This window comes from Borostomias antarcticus (genome assembly GCF_949987555.1).
Source record: "Borostomias antarcticus genome assembly, chromosome: 12".
In the NCBI taxonomy this organism is placed as follows: domain Eukaryota; kingdom Metazoa; phylum Chordata; class Actinopteri; order Stomiiformes; family Stomiidae; genus Borostomias; species Borostomias antarcticus.
The window spans coordinates 16,992,571-17,017,515 of record NC_140245.1 but is presented as its reverse complement, the minus strand read 5'-3'; the positions used below and the strand labels follow the sequence as shown (position 1 = coordinate 17,017,515).

General features: G+C 44.1%; 1 protein-coding gene across 1 annotated transcript in view; it reads left to right on the top strand.

Moving 5' to 3' along the window:
- The window catches only part of cyp39a1 (cytochrome P450, family 39, subfamily A, polypeptide 1), a gene marked incomplete at both ends in the record, with an annotated part of 105,666 nt that extends 84,052 nt beyond the window's left edge, over nt 1-21,614 (top strand). Inside the window, 8 exons of the mRNA XM_084447490.1 lie at nt 14,441-14,534; nt 15,028-15,123; nt 15,257-15,347; nt 16,126-16,259; nt 16,389-16,484; nt 18,575-18,663; nt 21,302-21,389; nt 21,546-21,614. Coding sequence (XP_084303616.1) covers nt 14,441-14,534; nt 15,028-15,123; nt 15,257-15,347; nt 16,126-16,259; nt 16,389-16,484; nt 18,575-18,663; nt 21,302-21,389; nt 21,546-21,614 — 757 coding nt within the window. The remainder of the gene's footprint in view (nt 1-14,440; nt 14,535-15,027; nt 15,124-15,256; nt 15,348-16,125; nt 16,260-16,388; nt 16,485-18,574; nt 18,664-21,301; nt 21,390-21,545) is intronic.
- Between the last annotated feature and the right edge of the window lie 3,331 nt (nt 21,615-24,945).

Sequence of the window (24,945 nt, the reverse complement as noted above, 5' to 3'; positions counted from 1 at the left end):
ACGTGTTGCCATTCATTTAAACCACCATCTCACCTAGCGCCAGCTGAGGCTGTATTCTAATAACTGAGCCGAGACACGAACAGAGACGGTTCAATGGCGTTTATATAGAACACGGACCAGAGAGATACAAACGGAGGTCAACCCAGGACAACCCGCGCGATAACCTTACAACATGTACCATACGGTACTGGCGTAGACTACTTCTTTCGTTGCTGCATTTTTACATTTATGCTTTCATGATTTTAGAGCGCAATCAACATTTTCCAGGATTTCAATAAGTCCATCCATTCATCCAACTTTGTGCTGAGCGCAGCGCAGGCTGGTAGCCTACTGTCAAGGATCACGACTGATGCACTCCCTTAACACGTCTCGCAACTCCCCAGACCATCAAGATAATTTCAATATGAAAGACCTTAAGTGGGGTATTCCAGGAGGTAGCCTAATTAGCAAGTCGTCGGTCTTCATGACGCACTGTTATGCTTGTTTGCTGTGTAGATCCAGTCATAGAAGAGGGCATCTCGTCCGGCGATTTGAAACAGCTGGTCAATTCACCCCAACAAGAATAGCCAAGAGAAGGACAAAAATGAAACCCCAAACTGGTCTTGAAACAACTGTGTTAGCCTAGTTCCATATGAGAACACTCCTCGGTCCAATTCCGTATAGTAGATCAGCCTGTGTCCACGTAGTTGCTAGCTAACTGGTGTGTACATTCCATGAATATCCGAAGCAATTATTCCCTATGTAGTTCACTATATGGGTAACACTACTTAGGGAATAGGGAGTGAGTGAACCATTTTAAACACATCTCTAGTCAGCCCCGTTAGCTAGCTTACTCGTCCTGATGCCATGTTCCATATGAGAAGACTCTGCTAGCTAGCTAGTTAGCCTACTGTATTAAACCTCTACTTGTCCCGATACCTTGTTCCATATGAGTAAACAGATACAGACCCGATGACAGTTACAGAGATAGATAGGACTACTATAGATAGATAGGCTTTGTTCGTAATAATTAAAATTACAACCAGACAGAGAACAAGGAGTTTGAGTTCACATAGTTGTTAGCTAACTGGTACAGTTAGCTAGCAAGCTGACCCCTGACGTCTATTCCCTGTGTCACGTGAATGGTGGTTGTTTACGTTGCAGCCTAGCTTACAATAGCTTCTCACGCCGTTCACTACCATTCTATATTTTTTCTGATTTAAGGTCCCATGACGGGTTTCTCTTCCTGCTTCTGCCTAAGCACTCCACAATACCACAATACAATGGTGTCATGTTTTACCGAAGGAGAAGTGAAGAAGACGGTAGCTATCAGTGGCTAAAGCAGTTAGCTAATGTTAAGATCATTCCTGTAGCTGCTTTGCTGCTAATGCGAGCTCGTCTCCATTCCTGCCCGAGAAACAGAAGTTGAACTAATGGCATCAAAATCAAAAAAGCTACAGGAATCATCGTTGTAAAGTTAGCTATCTGCTTTTTAGCCACCGACAGCTTAATATTATTATGGAAGCTGCTGTCGTGAGCTAACTTGCTATCACAGTCTTATCGTGCAGCTCACAGCCTGCTTAGCAGACAGCACTAAAGTTGACAAAATCACACTTGCACATCATTAGAATTCCAACCATTTATATGGGATTCATCATTCAACTAAACATGGAACCTGAAAACTACCTGATATTTCAACCTGCTGCCATCAGTGATCGGCGCGTCTGCTTGTTTGCGTCATGAATATCCTACGCAATGACATTCCATGTAGTGTCCCAAAACTGTTCATTCCCTATGTAGTTCACTATGAGTAGCACTACATAGGGAATAGGGAGTGAGTGAACCATTTCAAACACATCTCTGGTCAGCTCCGTTAGCCATCTTACTCGTCTTGATGCCATGTTCCATATGAGAACACTCAGTTACCCTACTCTACTTGTCCCGACACATGAGTTAACAGATATAGACCCGGCGACAGTTACAGAGATAGAAACTATAGATAGATAGGCTTTGTTCGTAATAATTAAATTACAACCAGACAGAGAACAAGGAGTTTGAGAACAAGGGAGGCTCATCTAATGTGCGAGATGAGCTACAGCAATGGGTCAATGAGTAGTATTACTGCGCCCATTCTTATGTTCTCACATCTGTAGCTATCGGCAACGTAGGTTAAATCCAGAACTTCTGACACCAATGTGGCGTTGCGGTGTGCTAGCAGACAAAAAAAATAGACAAATAGACGATAGTAGGAAAATAGCCAACCGGCTTGAATGTTTATTTCCCTGCCTCCTGGGCTCACAACTAACCGGGGTTGAGATATGTTCACAGCTACACTAACTTAGTCCTCCAAAAAGCATTCCCCTCGCTCTCCAAAAAACTATCTCACCCGTCGCTCTGCTTCCCCCGGCTCCAGCCAAAACCAAAAACTCCCTCGCGTCTCACGCGCTCACCCTCTCCCCCCCCTCTAAACCACCCCCCCCCCCCCTAGTGGACACTCCCCCCCCACAACAAACCTAACTAAACCCACTACCCATAATTAGACACAGCGTTACAATATATAGCCTACATGAAAGGGATGGGATGTGCTGAGAGCAGATTGAATTGTAGCCTACAGTTTAGTTAAATGCATGAGTATACTACCTATAGGCTACTTATGGATCTTGATAGGCCCTATATGTAGGACCATATGATATATTTTAGTTATGGATATTCACGTTTACAGTATTAACAGAATGTAGATGTGTCCATTCTGACGACTATGGAATATAAGGTGCTGTTGTGAGTCTGAGTATAGCGACTGAGTTTAGTGCTTATTTATTAATTCACTGCCATTTGCAGTGTTTGTGTAGTGCTTTTATTTATTTTAGGACACCGCAATGCCTTCATTAATGTGAAACGTAATTGGAAATGCTACAAATATTTATCTTGTATTTATGATTATTATTATTATTCAAGCCTAGGATGTCTGTAGACTTGATGTGAACGCAATCACCTCGGATTTCTCATAAATTCAGCCCTTGCGAATGGGCGCACTCCAATCTGGCCTACCTACGACTGCATTTCCGCGTTCTTAAATCATGTTCTTAGATAAGAACAAATCCGAGATAAGAAACCATTCAGGAATGCCAGAATTGTCCTGGGAACTTCGTAAGTGGAGTTGAGAAGAAATTTCTTCTTAACTTCTTCTTAACTGCGTTCAGGAATGAGGTCCAATGAAATTGTCCCAAGTGTTGCAAATTATTGGTACCCTACATGCGTAGTTTCTCTCACTATCTGTGTGTGTACGAGGCGCGGGGGGGGGGGGGGGGGGGGGCATTGGGAGTAATAACAATGTCAGAGAAGACCCTGTGCAAGACCCCATGGTACGCTACTGCATTAGACCAGACAGTCCTAATTACAATAGGAGTAGGACACTTCAAATCCTATAGTAATTTATTTTTGTATGGGATGTGATGCACCAGTCGCTCTACGCCTACATGTGGTTTATTTTTGGTGATTAGACTGACTGTTGACTGGCACAGCTTTAGGTGGTGATGGAGGAATGAGTTTAATGTATTTATGCTTTTTTAGTATAGCGTTCATCCGGTTATCACTCCCTCCCTCCGTTACTGCGGACAATGTTGGCCTGCATTTCTCTGTTGGCACCATAAGAGGCAGTAGTCCCAGCACACCAAAATCAAGAAGGACACCAAAATCAACTCACCGATCTCCACTGCGAGATCCAAGTAGAGTAGTGGTGAGAGCATTGGACTCCCACCCTGGAGACTGGGGTTGAAGACCCAGTGGGGATGACTTTATGGGTATACCCCAAACCTAGGGCTCGACGCTTACCTTTTCCTCAAGTAGCACTGTGCTACCATGTAGGGCTGCTCGATTAATCAGATTTCAATCTAGATTAAGATTTGGGTTGTCAACAATCATTAAAACTAAATAATCGCCATAAAACGATTTTGCACAAATCAAGTGCACCCTACACTGCAGAGCTATACTGTGCTTGACCCCTCCCCCACCCCCCAAAGCCCCAAAACAAACACTTTACAGTAGTTCAAAGCGAGACGAGTTGTCAAGCGAGGCGCACGCATGCTCCTCTCGAACAAAACACGACAAGAAGAAGATTATGGCAGCAGAACGAGAGGTGGACAAGAGAGCTAAAACAACGTCAGTGGTGTGGAAACACTATGGGTTTGCGGAGACAGATTTGGACCAAGTTGACATATAAAATTTGCTACGCAGTCTTAGCTGCCCCTCAAAGTAGCCCTTCTCAGTCCCGTTGTCGCATTACGCTCGCTCATGCCAGACAACAGTCCTTTCCCGCTCCATTCACTTTGCCGTCAAAATAAATCGGTGTTGGCCTATTTAGGAGAGGCGCTCATATTTACAAGTGTAAGATAAACATGAAACGTCACTTACCTAAACAAAAGGGTCTATTTGAACAAATGCTGGGTTTTGAAGCCTCTGCGCTACCATTAAAGGACAATGCTCGTTTTTGACAACCTGGACCTTATTTACGACATAGACTTTGGTGTAGTTCGGAGGCATGTAGAAGAAATTTAAAATCCAGCGCGAGCCAGTATATCCATGTAATGGCGGTGGTCGGGGCACTTAGAATGCAGTTTCTAAAAATCTATTTTCTGCCGCGAAACGGTTGTTTTCATTAATCTGTCTTGATGAATCGCTAGTTGTGCTTACATAGAGAGCATAGGCCTGTTGTGGTATTTCAAAATGTTAAAACTTTTGATTAAAAAAATAAATTTTCGTGTTAAATAATTGTGATCTCAATATCAATCAAAATAATCGTGATAATGATTTTTGCCATAATCGAGCAGCCCTACTACCATGTTGAAAAATGTAGTAGCACACACAGAATTTTAGTGTGCTTTGTCGTATGACAACAAATTCTCATGATTATTTTTTATGTTACGACCGGCTCTTGGCCGTAACAAAAATGGAGACACAATGTAAAGGGGAAGTAAGAATAAATGTATTAATTTATTAATAATATAAAGATGCAGCAAATGGGTGTGGCATCAGTAAATCAGTGGTGTAAGTGAGAGGATGTAGTGGAATGTATGGGTGTAGGGGTGTTGCATAGTGAGTGGATGTAGTGGAATGTATGGGTGTAGGGGTGTTGTATAGTGGGGAAACATGAGAAACAACCAAACAAGAAAGGAGAGAGAGAGACTGTCACGTTTCAGCTGTGCGTCTCCTGAAACAAACACGGTCTTTCCAGCTAACTTTTTATGTGCGACACACCTCTTACAGTACATTTTTCTTTCCTTTAAAACCAGCCACGGAAATGTGTTCTACCTGTAGGGCCATTGCTAGGAATTCTGGGCCCCCTTAAAGAATATCTGTGTGGGCCCCTACCCCTCCGACTTTTCGTCACCACTTTTTTCGACCCCTTTTAAAATATTTTTTATGTATAATTTTGTATTTATTTTTCTGTTTCTCTATGTTCTTTTTCAAATTAACCTCTCCATAGACACTGGGTATAATTATATAAATAACTTATGCATTGTGTATTAATACTGTATCTGTGCTTGGACTGTCCCTGTCTGTAGCAGTTTCATGACTGGAACTACTCTGAGCCTCTTCACTCCCTTCACACTCTGTTTCTGACTGGCTTGGACCCAGCTCTGTAGACAGTAAGAACAGAACAGTGTCTTCTTAAGACTTGGGAATAAATCTATGTATGTTTACATGAAGCTGGCTAGGCGGCTGTTGATTGGATAATAAACGCCTCTCTTATTTCAAGAGCAAATACCCTCTCTAAAATAACAAAAATAAACTGAACAGATCAGCAGTTAAACTGAAATCAACTCTATATGAATTTCTATGAATTAACAACACTATTTATTTATTTATTAACCATGAATGTCTTTATGTAATGTAACTGCTTCATATGTAGGCTATCTTAACCTGGATTACATCTACATGTTGCTATTCAGTACAGTAGTTCAGTAATATGTGTTACTAGCCAACCAGTGTCTACCTCACTCACTCACCATCTAAAGCATCTTCTGGGGGTTGGAGGTGGGTGTCTAGATCAGAGGGGGCACAGCTGATTCTGTGAGTAGCAGCACATAAAGGTTTTCAAAGAAATCAACTCTATATGAATTTCTATTAATTAACTTAACACTATTTATTTATTTATTGACCATGAATTTCTTTATGTAATGTAACTGTTTCATTCATATCTTAACCTGGGTTAACTTACATCTACATTTTGCTATTCATAGCAGTACAGTAGTTTAGTAATACGTTTAATAGCTGTAATGGATTTTAACTGATCTAGTCAAAAAGGATTTACCAAGAATTCGCTCAAACAGGTTAAGTCTGGTTTATTGAGAAAACATACGAGCGCAAGGACTTCCGGTCAAGCACATTGTGGTTTATCCAAAGAAGTGAAGCCTCCTGATCTTGCGCTGCCTTATATTCAAGCAAAACACAGGTACGGCGCTTCCAGGATGTGATTGGCTAACCCATTGTACGTCATATGAAATGGCAGACGTGGCCGAGAATACAGACATGTGACATGAGAAAAGGCGGCAATTTCTTGGAGACAAAGGGACAAAGGATGGTTATTCTGGTGTAGACAGATTTAGGTGTATGGCCTCCTGGAGGCCATCCTGTAGGTTAGCACAGCTATGTGAACGGTTGGACAAAGGTTTAAGGTGTTTGGAATAGAAAGGTCTTGAGGCCAGTTGTATTCTATGACAATCTCCCCCATTTGTGGCTGACCAGGCACATACAAATCAAATATAAAATCCAAACACAAAGTATAAACATTCAGCTATGCTATACATGTGGAAAGGAAATAATCTCTTCCTGTCCACTAGGTGGCGCAGAGTAAAAAGGAACTTTATTGTGAAATATTTAACAAAAATTAGATTATTTTCTTTCCACATGCAAATCACGCACCAAAACTGTTTCAGAAATTTGACAGGAAACAAGGTAAAAAAGATGACATGATTACTAGTCTAAAAGTGGACAACCATTCACCAAAAACCTTGATTTAAAGTTTGACAGAAACAAGGTAAAAATATGACATGGTTACCAGTGTAAAAAAGGGCAAAAAAACTCTTGGTCAATTTAGAGGAAAAACACAAAGAAATAACTCTTCAAACTCATTTATCAGCTCATGTTTCAACCATTGTAACTCTTCTAAACAAATATGATATTTTTTCAAGATAATTTCAAAGTTCATTCACTCCTGTTGTGAACAATCAAATGTTATTTCCTATCCTTCTGGATCATAGCTTCCATGTTTGCGTCTCTGAATGTCCAATGTAGGTTCCAGTGTGTGCGTGTTTATGTGGTGCAGTCATTGCTGTTGAGCTTGTTCACGTTGTCATAACAACGACCACGAGAAGGAGGTGACCGGCAAGGTCACTCACAGATTGCTCATCAGAGGAGAGGACAGTGTGGAGGTGACCGGCAAGGTCACTCTCCGATTGCTCATCAGAGGAGAGGACAGTGTGGCGGCCCACTGCTTTGCCCTTGAGATCTCTGGTTCGGCTGCATGGACCGTCCTCTCAGCTACTTTTGACAGCTATTCCACACAGGCCTGAATGCCATGGTCCTGATTGTTCCATCTTTGACGGGTAGGTTCACCCCGCTACTTCTACTTCTCTTCCATGTCTTCTGGCCTCTTCTTCTCAGGCTGCTCGTCTGCTCCTTGGTCTGGGACGCAACGGCTCTCATGGACCCACAAAGTTCTCTCAGCTACTCTGGCAGCTGTCTGCGTGGTGAGTTGAATCTGGTACTGCCCCAGGTCGCGGATCAGGACCCAATGGCTTGGTTGGATGCAAGAAGCCCTCTCTGGCGTCCGGAATGGTCACCTTCCCTTAGTGGGGATTTCATACGGGGAGCAGAGTCTTGCAGGTCGGCAATGTCTTTGATAGACATGGGAGGAGAGACCTGTGAATCCACAGATGAGAGAGACAGCATAGACAAAACAGGAGAGCAAGAGGAGAGTCCTCTGGTCTGGTGTGGTCTCCCTGTTCCCCTCTTTGGTCAGGAAACCCCTCTTTGGTCAGGAAGCCCCTCTTTGGTCAGGAAGCCCCTCTTTGGTTAGGAACGGTTATCAGCAGTCTGTTGAAGATACTCAAAAACATTGTTAAGTGCAAATCACATTCTATCATCTCCTCTTCCTGGCAGGAGATGATCCTGCTTTGGGGAAAAATGGTGTTAGTCAGTCAGGAAAACTTAAACAGGTTGTCTTTTCAAGTGTCGTTAGAGCCAGTCGGGCTCGTCAGTCTATGTAGTTTATCAGTGGGGACCTAGCTTTTGTCCATTTACCGAATCGGACAGTTGCAGGGATCTAGGCTCTGCAGTAGCCTACAGTGATATCAGGGGCAGTGTAAGAATTACTTTAACACGCCCAGTCCCCAGTCGTGATCAAGGCAATTGGATTTTGCTCTAGAATTTCTCTCGCGATTTTATGGAATAAAATAAAAATATTCTCGTCTCAACAAAACAACACCCCCTAAGGGTGAAAACGAAAATTCCCTGAAGTCAGGATAAAACAGAGATGGGGAAAAAAAAATGCATTACTCAAATAAAATAACACTAAAATGAACTCGCTTCATTTACAATTAACAAAATATCAATTATCTAAAACTTCCCTCTTCTGCTTTTGAGGACAGAGTATTGAGCACGCTTCGGACGAAATGGTCTCTTCCCTATGTCATACTTATCTGTCGTTCACGGTGAGTCTGTGACATGGCGTTGGCCCTGCATCCCATGAACCACAGGTGTCGCCCATCTGTAGGGAAGCAGGCTGGTAACCTCCATCTCCACCTCTGGTCCTGTGCCCCAGGGGGGAAGAACAACAGCCTGGTTGGGTGGTGTGAGCACGGGGCAACGAGTCGAGGGGGGACAGATCTAATTTTAAAACAGAGTTATTCTGCTGGGGAAATGGCGGAGAGACCGTCTGCTGAACCTCCTTATCTTTCCTTCCTGACCTAAAAAACCCCTCTCGTGCTACTCTCTCCCAAATCTTAAAAGCAGACCAGTCTATAGAATTTACAGGCTTTTCCCTTAACCTAGACATCTCAAACACCTCTAGCTGAGCCCGAATCTCAGCTAAAATTTAACACTAAGTGTCAGATGGGGATGTAAGAAATCGAAAATGCTTTAGCGCATAACGAAATCTGCCAACAAACGCTCGCAGAATAATGCTTCAGCGCAAACAATCTCATCAGGGCTAGACAAACTGACGATATCACGCGGCAAGCTAGCAGTAGAATCCCTAATGAACACGACGCAGCCTAAAACCCCAAAACAGCAATGAAAGGAAACCTTATAGTTAACTCACGGCGGGAAAGAATACAATTTCGAAAGAAACAAAGACACATTAAACCGCTTAGTAACTCACCCAGCAACTGGTGCTTTGTTCTCCCTCTGGCTCGATGGCGGATCACGGGAGAGCGAAGTGGTGTTTTCTGCGTCTCCCAGACGACCAGCTAGCCTACTGGAAATCTAGCAGTTATGATTTAACAGTGTACAAAATGTGAACAATACTTACCTGGATAATAGGCGCGCTTAACAAACAATACAAGGCAAGAGCCGAAGCTCAAACGGTAAACAACAAAACGAACAACCCTGTGTAGGGACACGGAACACAAAGGACGAACAAAGACCCCACGTTAAAACAAACAAAAAAACATATGCCTTCCCGGCTGAACCACCAGCCTCTTGGTTGGAAGCTAAACTCTGTTTAGGCTACACCAACCACCCGGGATAAAAGGGAAAACGTTTCTCCAAGAAACGCGGATTGGACACACCAATCACTCCCGTAGCTACATTAGTTGGTAATCGTTCTAAAACGAAACATCAACAATCACTTCGAAGCTAGTTGGCAATCGTGCTAACACGAAACATCAACAATGGGGCTTAAGCTAGTTGGCAATCATTCTAAAACGAGACATCAACAATGAGGCTTAAACTAGTTGGTAATCGTTCTAAAAATGAAGCATCAACAACAATGAGCGCCCTATCCTCGGTAGGAAACACCCAACTCCCCCCGCGGGGCTTTGTTTTCAGAACACGCCTGACCAACACAATCCGAAACGAAAACAAGGCAAATACAACTCAGAACCATAAGAGGGTTCGTTCAAACGTACCTGTGAGTTCAAGAAGCCAGTGGAAGAACTGAGGAAATAATCTCAGCGTGCGCTCTGGCGCAAGAGAGAAAATTGATTTTCCAAAAAACCCACTAGCTATGGATCCGACACGTCTGCCGACCAGTTCATCCACTGGAATCTCGAAGCAACACAGGCAGTCCTCCCTTTCATCCGTGTCGCCAATTGTAATGGATTTTAACTGATCTAGTCAAAAAGGATTTACCAAGAATTCGCTCAAACAGGTTAAGTCTGGTTTATTGAGAAAACATACGAGTGCAAGGACTTCCGGACAAGCACATGAGTGGTTCATCCAAAGAAGTGAAGCCTCCTGATCTTGCGCTGCCTTATATTCAAGCAAAACACAGGTACGGCGCTTCCAGGATGTGATTGGCTGACCCATTGTACTTCATATGAAATGGCAGGCGTGGCCGAGAATACAGACATGTGACATGGGAAAAGGTGCCAATTTCTTGGAGACAAAGGGACAAAGGGACAAAGGATGGTTATTCTGGTGTAGACAGATTTCTAGGTGTATGGCCTCCTGGAGGCCATCCTGTAGGTTAGCACAGCTATGTGAACGGTTGGACAAAGGTTTAAGGTGTTTGGAATAGAAAGGTCTTGAGGCCAGTTGTAAATTCTATGACATAGCCAACCAGTGTCTACCAGTCACTCACTCACCAAAGCAGGGGTGTCAAACTCTGGCCCGCGGGCCAAATTTGGCCCGCAGTGTAATTATATTCTGCCCGCGAGGCAATACCAAATGACTACTAGAGCTGGCCCGCCAGTATTATACAGCGCATTCACCGCTAATACTACAAATCCCATAATGCTCTGCTGTTGGTTTGGCGCGTCAATCAAGACAGGACTCAGAAACGCCCTCTCTTCTGTGACAGTAGTCATAGCAATCTCATACTACAACTGTAACCGTGTTACCCCTTCTTAAAAATGGCGAAAAGAAAGGCAGAAAACAGAAGCTTTACGTTATGTAACGTCTCACTGTGATAGAGACACCTGTGTTGACCTAGCCGGCCGCTGTGTTTGCTCTGTTCCTGTTCATTCAATCCTGTCTGCCTTCTTGCCGGCCTGTCTGCCTGTCTGTCTGTCTGCATGCCGGCTGTAGGACAGTCAGGGTTTTACAAGCTTCTCTACTGAGCAGATGGAGCACCAACACTTGTGTCTGAGGGTGTATTCACATATGTTAGTGTACACCATTGATGCGCACCAAAAGCGAAAGTGATAAGTGCATATTCAATGTTAAAGCAAAACTTGTTTGGGTCCATATTAAAATTTTCATTTGTTCAATGTTGGCCCGCGACTTTGTTCAAGTTTAAAATTTTGGCCCACTGTGTATTTGAGTTTGACACCCCTGATCTAAAGCATCTTCTGGGGGCTGGGAGTGGGTGTCTAGATCAGAGGGGGGCACAGCTGATTCTGTGAGTAGCAGCACATAAAGGTTTTAAAAAGACATGTCAACAGGACCGGCTACCTAGCATAGCACATTATCATTTAAGCATTCATGAGAATGGAACCATGTGTCCTGGCTGCTGCTACTGGATTTTTATTAGATTTAATATTAGAACTGTAGTAGCTGTCTAGTTAATGGTAGCTAACGTTATCTAGCAGCTAGCTTACCAGAACAGTAGTTGGCTGGTTGCTAGCACTGTAGCTAGCTGTCTAGTTAATGGTAGCTAACGTTAGCTAGCAGCTAGCTAACCAGATTGAGTTGTTACCAGAACGTAAGCGTACTAGCTAACGTTAGCTACCTAGCTTAGCACTTTCTTCACACACTTGGCTAATGGCTCTCGTTGTCATGGTTAATGTGAGACCGCGAGCAACTGACCGACCATCTCAGCTAGCAACATAGCTACTCTCACCTTTCTTGTGGAAAAAAATGCTTATATGCTGGGCTCCCGCTCTGCTGCCTTTTCTCCTGGCCTCCCTCTCCACTCTTTTCTGATGCCCGGATTTATGTTTGGGCATGATGTTTATGATTTAACGTTAGGCTATTAGTGCTAGTATTTGACAGCCAGCCGGTATAGTGATGTTAATGTCAAAAGAGGTGAGACTTGCCAGCATGAACCATGGACCAAACCATTTAAGAAGGGGGATATTGCTCAGGAAATTAAAACATTTTTAATTCAATACATTTCATTACATCTGTATTGCATTATTTGTGGCTTAATTTGAATTCTGATGCAGCATTAGTGTGACTGATCTACATGCAGAATAATTTCGTCATAGAAAGAGGGACCTCTTGTTTTTTTGTGGGCCCTGTTTGCTTGTGGGCCCTTATAATCATCATCACCTTTCACCGCTAACAACGGCGCTGCCTGTAGACCTTCGACTTCGCGTTGGCAGTGGCACCGATGCCTCCTGCTTCCCCCTGAGCGTCCCCTGACCCGCTCTCTGACCAGGCTCTCTCCTCGCTTCCTCCGTCTCTGTCTTCTTCGTCTATTAATACTGCTGTGAGAACTCTCGTCTCCACCTGTAGTCATCAGCGAATGATAAGACCAAATAGGCCAGAGATGGACAGGAGTTGTCAGCACTTCTTACTGGAACGTTATCTAGATCTACGCTGTATATGAGTCCACTTATTGATTATAAAGATTCATATATTTTAAACTGCTATGTACGCTAGTGAGGAGTAGGCTAGGTATACCAGCACATTTTGGTCCAATTCAAACACTGGTTAAACACTAGCCTACATTATTTTGTAATAGGCTCGCTGAAGAAAGCATTCCTTCATGTGCAAAGTCTTTTTGAGTTGACCACATAAAGCAGCATTCACGGAGCGCGCGGCCCAAACTATTGTTGAAAAAAAAAATGTGGACACGAAATTGTCATGGTTTTGAAAGCGCATTTAGGCAGAAATATTTAGAAAGTTTTCATTCAAGACTTACAGTATATAAGTAACCTAATTTGTATTATTATTTTTTATAGAAAATGTATGGTGTGGCGACAAGGATTATGCCGTGGCACGGCAATACCTTGCCAGCGGAAACACTGGTTTAGATGAGTAGCACTGTGGTCCTATTAACGCACATAGATTGACTGCGCATGACAGCTAGATTCAGAATCAGAACAGTAGTCTAAACATTAGTCGTCTTTCCGACAAAGAAACCAACTGATGTTAATGTTAAACAAGAAAACAAGTGTCTGTTCTATTCTGGGTGAAAACGCAGGAAAAACCACCAACATTTTAAGTCGCACTGGTGCTACTGAATGTATTTCTGAGTCGCACAGAAATATATTCACTTGCAAATGCGACCAAAACAGTCGCACTGTCGAGCCCTGCCCAAACCTCCACATGTTCATCCTTTCACTCCAACCTTTACCCCTTGCCTTATAGATCAGATCCTGTCCCAACCCCAACCCACACTAGGGACTGGAAGAAGGACACCAAAACCAACCCGCCGATCTCCACTGCACAAGTAGATTAGTGGTGAGAGCATTGGACTCCCACACAGGAGACCGGGGTTCCCGGTGGGGATGACTTTATGTTATCATCAGTGTAACTGCTTTAGCCACTGACCGCTTCCATTAATGTTATAGAAGCTGCTGCTAGTTGTTGTGAGCTCATGAGCTAACTCACTATCCCGCTCTTATTGTGCTGGATAAGCATTGGAAGCATTGGAACTGATGTGTCCAGGCGACAAGACCTATCTTAATTTATCAGACATTATTTCATCTAATTTCAATTCACAGCTATTTCAGTGGCATGACTAGCTTCCGTCCTACCAGTCCTGAAAAGAAACAAGCCAGCAACGCACATAAGCCAGGCTTGACCTGGCCTGGTTTATGCTTACTACTCTGTATCTAGTGCATTTTCCAACCTTGCTGTAATTTTTTCCACTGTTGAAATGGCAAATTTCCCAATAGGGAAAGCATTAAAGCATCCATCCATCCATCCATCCCTCCATCCCTCCCTCCCTCCCTCCCTATGGTCTGATTTCTATCCATCCATCCCATCCCATCCCATCCCATCCACCCACCCATTTCTATGGTCTGATTTCTATGGTCTGGCTTCTTAGGTCTCTGGGTGCTGGTCTCGGAGTGCTGGTCTCTGGGTGCTGGTGTCTCAGTGCTGGTCTCGGAGTGCTAGTCTCGGAGTGCTGGTCTCTAAGGTCTGGTCTTGGAGTTCTGGTCTCTGAGTGCTGGTCTCTGGGTGCTGGTCTCTGAGTAATGGTCTCTGGGTGCTGGTCTCTGAGTAATGGTCTCTGGATGCTGGTCTCTGGGTGCTGGGATAACATCCCCAAACATGTTCAGTGCTACCAGCATGTGTTATCTAATGGCTTTATAATGGATGTGGTGTTGTTTGTTGTCTTTGTGTCCAGGGAGTGGGCCAGCTCCAAACGCTGGTTGCTGAGCCTGCTACGAAACATGGTGGTGAAAGCAGAGGATGGCACAGAGACTGAGAATGGCAGCAGGGTGAGAACTGAGACTATCCACTGTAGTATACCCTCCTGGATTAGGATGGACAACCCACTAGTATACCCTTCGGGATTAGGATAGACTACCATACTGTCGATTACAACGGACTACCACATTGCAGTATACCATCCTGGATTTGGACAAACTACCACTGTAGTATACCCTCCTGGATTAGGATAGGCTACCACATGTAATATACCCTCTTGAATTAGGACAGACTACCACACTCCTCCTGGATTACAAGATGTTGATGATTTGAGCCTCTATTTGGCAACATAACAAAAGAAGACTTGCAACTTGACACCTATGACACCTGTATGACATCTTTATGACACCTGTATGATACCTGTATGACACCTGTATGACTTGTGACTTAATCCAAGTCTAATCTAATTGGCACTATATATAAAGTCCTATATGTAAAGTCTTGAGAAAATGTTCTTGTACTTGTACGCATAAATATTGTGTGTGTGTGTGTTTCTTCTTGCAGACTTTACTGCAACACCTGGTCACCACAATCACAGACAAATTCCTGCCCAACTATGGACTACTGATGCTGTGGGCATCGCTGGCCAATGCCATTCCTGTGCGTTTATGTGCTCTATGACATTGTCCTTTATCTTATCAATTGGATGTACAGTATTTCATCTTCAATTTCACCATTTAACTATTTGAGTAAGGTGGCAGAATGAATAGTAACTTTCAACATTCATTCCAAGATAACATTCTGGGCCATAGCTTTCATGCTGGCCAACCCCAAGACCTATCACAAGGCCATGGAAGAGATCACAGCGGCCCTCAAAGACCAAGGTACTCTCTCTCTCTCTTTTCTCTCACCCCCTCCCTCTTTCTCTCACTCTCTCTCCCTTTCACTCTCCATCTCTCTTTCTCTCACTCTCTCTCTCCCTCTTTCACTCTCTCTCCATCTCTCTTTTTCCCCCTCACTCTCACTCACTCTCCATCTCTCTCTCTCTGAGCCTCTCTCCAGCTCTCCAGTAGGTGGTAGCAGTATTCCGCTGGTCAACTACTGTACGTGCTGAAGGCTGAGTTTACTCTGTTAAATGGTAAATGGACTGCACTTATATAGCGCTTTTCCACCTTAGCGGCACTCAAAGCGCTTTACAATGGCCTCTCATTCACCCATTCACACACCAATGGCGGTAGCTGCCATGCAAGGTGCTAACCTGCTCATTGGGAGCAATTTTGGGGTTAGGTGTCTTGCTCAAGGACACTTCGACATGTGGACAGTCGGAGCTGGGATTCGAACCGACGACCCTTCGATCACTGAACGACCCGCTCTACTAACTGAGCTACAGCCGCCCCTTAACTGCCAACTGTTGGCAGTTAATCTACATTTCTAGCCTCAGTCTCATCAGACTGTCAGGGAGGGAATCTGAAGAGATTTACACATGTTGTGTTGAAACCAGCTGATTGTTCTGGTCCTGTATGTCATCTGGTATCTAATCTGCACTTTGCTGCAGCAGCAATAGCAGACCAGCTTCTAACTGGCTCACTAGCAGACTGATGCATGTCTACGTAGTCCCTGGTGTGTCATGGGTCCTGGCCTGTGTGTGTGTCCCTCTGACAGACACGGGGAGGACCAGGGTGACCTCGGAGGAGCTGCAGCAGATGCCCTATGTGAAGTGGTGCATCCTGGAGGCCATCCGCCTCCGGGCCCCTGGGGCCGTCACGCGCAGGGTGCTCCGACCCCTGCGAATACAGGTGGGAACATGCACTGACCCCTGTCTGTGTGTGTGTGTGTGATCTGCTTGAAAGCAAGCAATAGGTGAGATAATATTTTCTAACTTTTTTGTATTTGTGTTTGTGTGTGTGTGTGTGTTCCTCGTTCAGAACTATATCATTCCACCAGGGGATCTGTTGATGGTATCTCCTTACTGGGCCCATAGGAACCCCCAGTACTTCCCAGAACCTGAGGAGTTTAAACCAGTAAGCATTGGACCACTTACAGTTATTTTTTAATGTTATGTTCTGATTATGTTATGATTCTGATTCTGATGTTCACTACTGGATTTTTTTATTCTTCTTTCTTTTTTTCTTTTTTTTTTACTGTAGAAAGATGAATATTTTTCAATTAACTTGCAAGCTGCTATTACCACCTCTCATCAGTCTGCTAGCCCAGTGCTGATCTAGCCACATTGGAAATGGGCTAAGATAATTAGTGCTGACTTCCTGCCCTTAAATGCGGTCTTTAGTGTGACTGATGGGCTAACTGCCCCACTGTCAGTAGAGAAACCCAGTAGAAACGTTGTTGGCCATGTGACATTTTCACTGCGGAGAACTGTGTGTGTTTGTCGTGACGACAGCTGGTCTGAGGGTCGAGCGGTGCGTTCCACCGCAGCACCAGGAGTCATTGGTTGATAGATTCTGGTTCTGAACTGGCCCGGGTTAGCCTTTCTGAGTAATACTCTAGTGGAGCTGGTACTGAACCAGTCTGACTCACTGGATGTAGGTTTTCGAGATAAGCCTTGTCATTAGGAGGTGGGAGAATCTCCCTGCCCCAATCGGGGGTGACGGGAGATTCTCATGGCCAATCAGATTCAATCCAGACTCCTCCCCTTCTGCTATCTGCGTGTTACCGTCCCCCCCACCCATCGGTAATGAGTCCAGCCAGACCTCTCTCCAGCATTAGCACAGCGTAAACGAAGTGTGGAGATAGGTCTGGCTATGTAGAAGTGTGGAGATAGGTCTGGCTATGTAGAAGTGTGGAGATAGGTCTGGGTATGTAGAAGTGTGGAGATAGGTCTGACTATGTAGAAGTGTGGAGATAGGTTTGTTTATGTAGAAGTGTGGAGATAGGTTTGTTTATGTAGAAGTGTGGAGATAGGTTTGTTTATGTAGAAGTGTGGAGATAGGTTTGTTTATGTAGAAGTGTGGAGATAGGTCTGGGTATGTAGAAGTGTGGAGATAGGTTTGTTTATGTAGAAGTGTGGAGATAGGTTTGTTTATGTAGAAGTGTGGAGATAGGTGTGTTTATGTAGAAGTGTGGAGATAGGTTTGTTTATGTAGAAGTGTGGAGATAGGTCTGGCTATGTAGAAGTGTGGAGATAGGTCTGGCTATGTAGAAGTGTGGAGATAGGTCTGGGTATGTAGAAGTGTGGAGATAGGTCTGGGTATGTAGAAGTGTGGAGATAGGTTTGTTTATGTAGAAGTGTGGAGATAGGTTTGTTTATGTAGAAGTGTGGAGATAGGTTTGTTTATGTAGAAGTGTGGAGATAGGTCTGGGTATGTAGAAGTGTGGAGATAGGTTTGTTTATGTAGAAGTGTTGAGATAGGTTTGTTTATGTAGAAGTGTGGAGATAGGTTTGTTTATGTAGAAGTGTGGAGATAGGTTTGTTTATGTAGAAGTGTGGAGATAGGTCTGGGTATGTAGAAGTGTGGAGATAGGTTTGTTTATGTAGAAGTGTGGAGATAGGTTTGTTTATGTAGAAGTGTGGAGATAGGTGTGTTTATGTAGAAGTGTGGAGATAGGTTTGTTTATGTAGAAGTGTGGAGATAGGTCTGGCTATGTAGAAGTGTGGAGATAGGTCTGGCTATGTAGAAGTGTGGAGATAGGTCTGGGTATGTAGAAGTGTGGAGATAGGTCTGGGTATGTAGAAGTGTGGAGATAGGTTTGTTTATGTAGAAGTGTGGAGATAGGTCTGGCTATGTAGAAGTGTGGAGATAGGTTTTGCTATGTAGAAGTGTGGAGATAGGTCTGGCTATGTAGAAGTGTGGAGATAGGTCTAGAAGCTGTAAAAGCTTACCCAAGATTAGAACGTGTCTCTGTTTGAGGCCTCTGGATGATGCTCTTTCTGCGCTGGAACATTTATGTGGCCTGTTGTTTTCATCACCATAATACTCAATTTGAGTTTGACGTGTTTCTGGTTCAAAGTTCAAACCACTCAGTGTTGACAATGTACCATCATAACTCTGCTAACCCCTCTTCCTTCCTAGTCGTTCTGAGGCCCCAGCGTGGCTAAAAAAAATCCTAGTGTTGTTTTTGTCTAATAAAACCTCTCTTGTGTGTCTTCCCACAGGAACGATGGGAGAAGGCTGATTTGGTCAAGAATGTCTTCTTGGAAGGCTTCGTGGCATTCGGAGGAGGTCGTAACCAGTGCCCTGGAAGGTTAGATAAACACACAGCATCAGAACATACACACACAGTACCATCAGGATCAGAAAACTCACACTACTGTACACACACACACGCACACACACACACACACACACACACACACACACACACGGTACCATCAGCATCAGAACACACACAATACTACACACACACACACACATACACACATGGTAGCCTACCATCAGCATCAGAACACATACTACTACTAAACACACACTGTACCATCAGGATCACAACACACATACTACCACACACACACACACAGTACCATCAGGATCAGAACACACTACTACACACACAGTACCATCAGGTTCAGAACACACACACTACTACACACTAGGGGTGTGCCCGAATACGAATACGGTATTCGGATGAGCACAAATAGTAGCTTTTTCCCGAATAGTAAATTCATACGAATATTGTAAAAAATATTCGGGAGGGGGGAGAACAGTCAAATACTGTATGTCTGCTTGTTGACATGACACGACGAGGGAGAGAGAGAGAGACACACACGCTTGCAGTCTTGCACCTGCTGTCTGTCTAGACGTCTAGACAACGTGGAGAGGGAGAGAAAGTTTGGAGCGCGCTGAGAAGCCAGATAGTAGGCAGGCAACGAACGTAAGCAGCACCGAGGGCTTTTGTCCCTAGTTAACTGGTTTATTGAGACAGTTATTGGATTTAGTTTTCTTGTCGTAGCCTACCTGCTGCAATAGCCTATGTGAAGTGAAACTGTAGCGTTTGTTTGAGCAGAGGAGGACCGGTAGCTAGCTTGTTAGCTCAGTGTAGTATATCTAGCTAACGCTAGCTATTTCAGCTATGCATGCTCAGCCTCTCACTAGCCTATATAATATCCGGCGATTTTGAAATATGAAATAATTATGAAAGTATATTTTAACAACTGAAACACAACCATACATACATACATACATACATACATACATACAAACATACATATTATAAGTAAGCTTTGAACAAACAACCTGCGTGGCACTTTTCACACCCCATAGGCCTATGTTTGTGTGTGTGTGTGTGTGTGTGTGTACCTGTGTGTATGTGCACCTGTGTGTGTGTGAGTATGTGTGAGTGTGTGTGTTGTGAGTGTGTGAGAGTATGTGTGTCTGTGTGTCTGAGTGTGTGCCAGTATGTGTGAGTCTGTGTGTGTGTATGAGTGTGTGTGAGGCTGTGTGAGTGTGTATGTTCTTAGGGGAGGAGGCTCAGGCCATGTTCATAGGTCGGACCGTTTCCCCTAAATGTCAACCCCACGGTCCTCTGGAAGCCTGGCTATGACATCAGTGGTGTCCCAGGGGGGCGGGCAGCCAGGGTCAGCGTGACGCTAGCAGGGGGGGGGTTCCCAGATTACAGAGCTAGCATTAGCACTAGCCGTATAGACTCACACTCAGTCATGTAGAGAGCAGAGCTAGCATTAGGGTGCATCCGGGTGGCTCCATCACACAGTGTCAGATGAAGTGTGGAATCATCACTTAAGCTGGTCGGTGGCGGGAGCACCCAAATTACTCCAAATAAAGTGTGTGTGTTTGTGTGTGTTGGGTGTGCATTTGTGTGTGTTTGACTCATGTCATGTCTTTACACCCCCTGCCCTCCGCAGGTCCAGTCTGATGTTGATGATGATTTGAGGAGATTGCGTGTCTGCGTCACTGACACAGTGGCCCAGTGTGACTCACAGCCGGAATCAGAGTCAGAAAATAATCACTAGGCAGGCAGCTGCCATCACCATCACTGCTCTCTCTCTCTCTCTCTCTCTCTCTCTCTCTCTCATTGACTTACACACTTCTGTATTTCTGTTTCTACTCTCTCCTCCTCCTCTGTACTCTCTCATCTCTCCCTCTATCCCTCTCTTCTCTCCCTCTCTCCCCATCCTCGGTGTGAGAGAGTGAATGTTTATGTTGATTTATTTAGCCCATGTTAAAAACAGCATTGGGAGGGGAGCGAGCCCCTGAGGGATCTCTTATACGAAGCTCCACCCCCATCACAAACAATCAACAACCAATAGAGGCACACACATGTACAACACAAGCAAAAAAGATAGGAAACAAACAAAAATAAAAAACACAAGACAAACACTAGGAGACATAAGGTGTACCTATGTATGTGTGTGTGTGTGTGTGTGCCTGTGTGTGTGTGTGTGTGTGTGTGTGTGTGTGTGTGTGTGAGTGTGTGTGTGTGTGTGTGTGTGTAAGAGATGGAGATGGTCAGGGTACGGCTGGTGTTCTTGTGTTTGATATCAGATATCAGATCAACTGTTAGTTTGCTGGGTGCTGTGGTGTTTGATACTGTAGATATCAGGTAGTTTGCTGGGTGCTGTGGTGTTTGATACTGTAGATATCAGGTAGTTTGCTGGGTGCTGTGGTGTTTGATACTGTAGATATCAGGTAGTTTGCTGGGTGCTGTGGTGTTTGATACTGTAGATATCAGGTAGTTTGCTGGGTGCTGTTGTGTTTGATACTGTAGATATCAGATAGTTTGCTGCGTGCTGTGGTGTTTGATACTGTAGATATCAGGTAGTTTGTTGGGTGCTGTGGTGTTTGATACTGTACAGTAGATATCAGGTAGTTTGCTGCGTGCTGTGGTGTTTGATATCAAACAGATCGACTGTGGTTGTTCTCACCAGGTGGTATGCCATAGTGGAACTCCATATGTTTGTGGCCATGATTCTCTACAAGTATGACTTCACCCTCATGGATCCTCTACCTACACCAGTGAGTTTGAGCCCTGATCAAACTACATCAAACTTCTGAGTCATTTCTTCATTATATATACCTTGATTCACTCATGCACCCTTCAACCCTTCTCTTGGAGAAGATGAGAATTTTCGATGTTTGACTCAGCTTGTGTCCCGTCCTGTTTCCCCCCAGAGCCCCCTCCACCTGGTTGGCACCCAGCAGCCCCAAGGACCATGCACTGTACGCTACAGGCACCGCTAGCCCTGCCCTGCCACCAGGGGCGCTGTCACACACAGGCTGAGCTGATCCTAGATCGTCATATCCCCCCATCTACCCTACTGCATCAAAGACACTTGTACTCAACCCTGGACATGAGCCCTTATCCTGATCCTGACCCTAACCCTAGCCATGACCCTGACCTGACCTTAGCCATGACCCTGACCCTAACCCTATCTCTCATCCTCTCTCACCCTCTAACCCTGACCCTCTCTCTCTTCCCTCCTTCAGAAGTGGCTTGTCCTATTCACTCGTTACCTTGTTGGTGTATATGGGTAGTTACACACTGTAAACTAGGGATGTCACAATACCAAAAATGTAGTAGTAGGCGATACCAATACCAGTGAAATTCCACGATTCTCGATACCCAATTCGATACCATGATAAAAAGAAAAATCCCATATAGCCTACTTTAAGATACAGCCTGAAAAACATCATCTTCTGTCTGATACTGTACTGTGAAAGGAACATTGAGACCTCAATAATCAGGTAGCCTAGCTCAATGACAGCAGAAAACAGCAGGATACACAGGCATTATGCAAAATAAACAGACCTGATGGGCTAAATTGTTTCTTTAGGGCTTGAGCCAAGACTATTGTAAGCTTAGCTATCTGCATGCTTTGCGTTGGCTCACATCACATTTTCAGAATTTTGGCATCGACTTTGTACCGAAATATCAGTTCTCGTGACATCCCTACTGTAAACTACAGTGTCTAGGCCACAGGTCTTCATACAGCAACACTCTATTTATTGTGTTATGCGTGTGTTTTGACTAATCAGAATCCGATTTATTGCCAGGTTTATTGCTGTTATAACTTTTATACAGCAACTCTATTCATTGTACTATGAGTGTGTTATGACTGTGTTATAACCTTTATATAGCAACACTTCACTGTACTATGAGTGTGTTATGACTGTGTTATACAGCAACCCTCTATTTACTGTACTTTGAGTGTTATGACTGTGTTACACAGCTCTCTTTACTGTACTATGAGTGTGTTATGCCTGGGTTATAACCTTTATACAGCAACACTATTCGCTTTGCTATGAGTGTGTTATGACTGTGTTACAGCAACAGTCTATTTACTGTGCTACTGTATGTGTGTGTGACTGTGTTATAACCCCATTTCAGTAATACAATCAGAGATAGTTGTTTTAATTTCCTTGTGTGTACGAGGTTAGAATATTGCTGTGTCTAAAGACTACTGGCTTGTCTCAATAAAGACTATTATACCATGGCCTTGGTGAATACTCGATTCTGATTGGCTGGAGGGGTGTGTATTATTTCTTGACAAATGCACAGCTAGAGCCTCATCACAGTTTTCATAATAACAAATGAATGTGCTTGTTTCACATCTCAGTATTACAATGAAACAACCTTATCTTGGTTCTGTGACTGTAAATATGTCACTTTATTATGTTTTAATATTTTTTCAGGCTAGAAGGTAACCATCCCAGCAAGCACGGACGGACCTGGACGAATCCGGACGAGCCAGATTGGGGCCAACTGAAGTCATATCATGACTAGTCAGATCTGGACCAGAATATCACCATATTACAACTACAGTGGAAACCCGGACAAGCCCGATTGGGGCCAATTCAAGTCGTACCATACTAGTCAGATCTGGACCAGAATATCACCGCTTATTTGGATCAAAAAGCTTGGGGCAGAATCATTAGGCCTATAATGCTGTTTGAATAATTCGCTTATTTCAGTGTTCATTTTGGGTCTTTTCAACCATATGTAAAATTTCTAAAACTAGGACACATTTCCTTACACTTTGCCTCGCGGTGTTTTCGGCTGCTGTGGCTCTAGCAGTCTGTGTTAGTTTCTTTATCCATCCATGGTGTCAAGGCTTCAGCATGCTTCTGCGTTAAATTGATGGCGTGGCCTGCGGGAGCTACGTAAGGCTACACCGTCAATTTAACGCAGAGCCAGGTGCTCGTCGCGTCACGTGGATTGATAATTCCTGCACTTAAACGGCAGACGAGTCGAGGTCAGACAGCAGGTGTTGCACACACCAGACTGCTCGGAGAGCACAAGGGCTACACAGAACTCGAACGAACTGTCACAGTAAGAAGTAAGAATCAGTGGAGTGGAGTTTGTTTGAGACGTGTGGTTTGTAGGATTAGCTGGCAGCTGGGCCGAGCTGGGAGCGGAGTGTATCGGTATTCTACCTGATTCTACCTTCCCGATTCTAGTCAGATTCTACTTTCAGTTGTTGGCTCTTTGCACAAGCTCCACTACTTCCTGAAATTCTACAGGCATCCTGTAGAATTTCAGGAAGTAGTGGAGCTTGTGCAAAGAGTCACAGATGGAAGTCATCCATCTGTGACTGATATATCGTCAATGACGTGTAAATGGTTGAAATTAATGTTGAAATTTAGTCCCCTCTTTTCCATTGCAACTATAGCAGAGGCCGTTATTCACATAACAGTTGACCATGTTTGCTTTCTTCACTGACAGAGAGAGAGGGAGAAGATGAAAAGATTTCATCAAACAAAGCTCAGCTTTGGAAAGCGAACTGTTGAGGACAAGATAAAAAAGAAAGAGGTGATGATGGTGGTACACTGCCTACTTTACTTAACATGATGGGAAAAGCACATTGACGGGATAAATTGTATGTCTGTATATAGATAAACAAATAGACAGGTAGGTAGGTGTGTATAAATATACACAGTATGCATGATTATGTTCTGGTAAAAATATATAATTTGTTGACAGGAAACCAAGAGGTACAAGAGAGTGGAAGAGAGGGGACAGGAGGAGAGGACATAGAGATGAGAGATGAGATACCTGATGTTAGCTAAAGAGACACTACATTAAGTTAGATCCTGGCAAGTTAAAAAAATAATGTGGATGGATGGATGGATGGATGGATGGATGGGTATTTGGGTGGGGGTGGGGGTGTTTATAGCTTATGTTTTGTTAATTTGTGGACAGGAGATGAAAATGGACACCACAGTGGAGGAGAGGTGACAGGAGGAGACCAACATGGACAAAAGACAGGAGGAGAGGTGACAGGAGGAGACCAACATGGACACCACAGTGGAGGAGAGGTGACAGGAGGAGACCAACATGGACTAAAGACAGGAGGAGAGGTGCCAGTACCAAAGGTTGCCATGAACATAATACAGTATCAGCCTCCTACTCCCAACCGATCATGAGAAACAGCCACGTACAGCCCCCACATGTCGGTGTACAGCCAAATATTACTGTAGCGTATTAAAAAAAATGGAGTGGTCCGATCGGTCCGAAAACCGTACGGCCCTTAGGCCCCGAGGGCCCGATCACGCTCACCGGACTTCGTGCCGA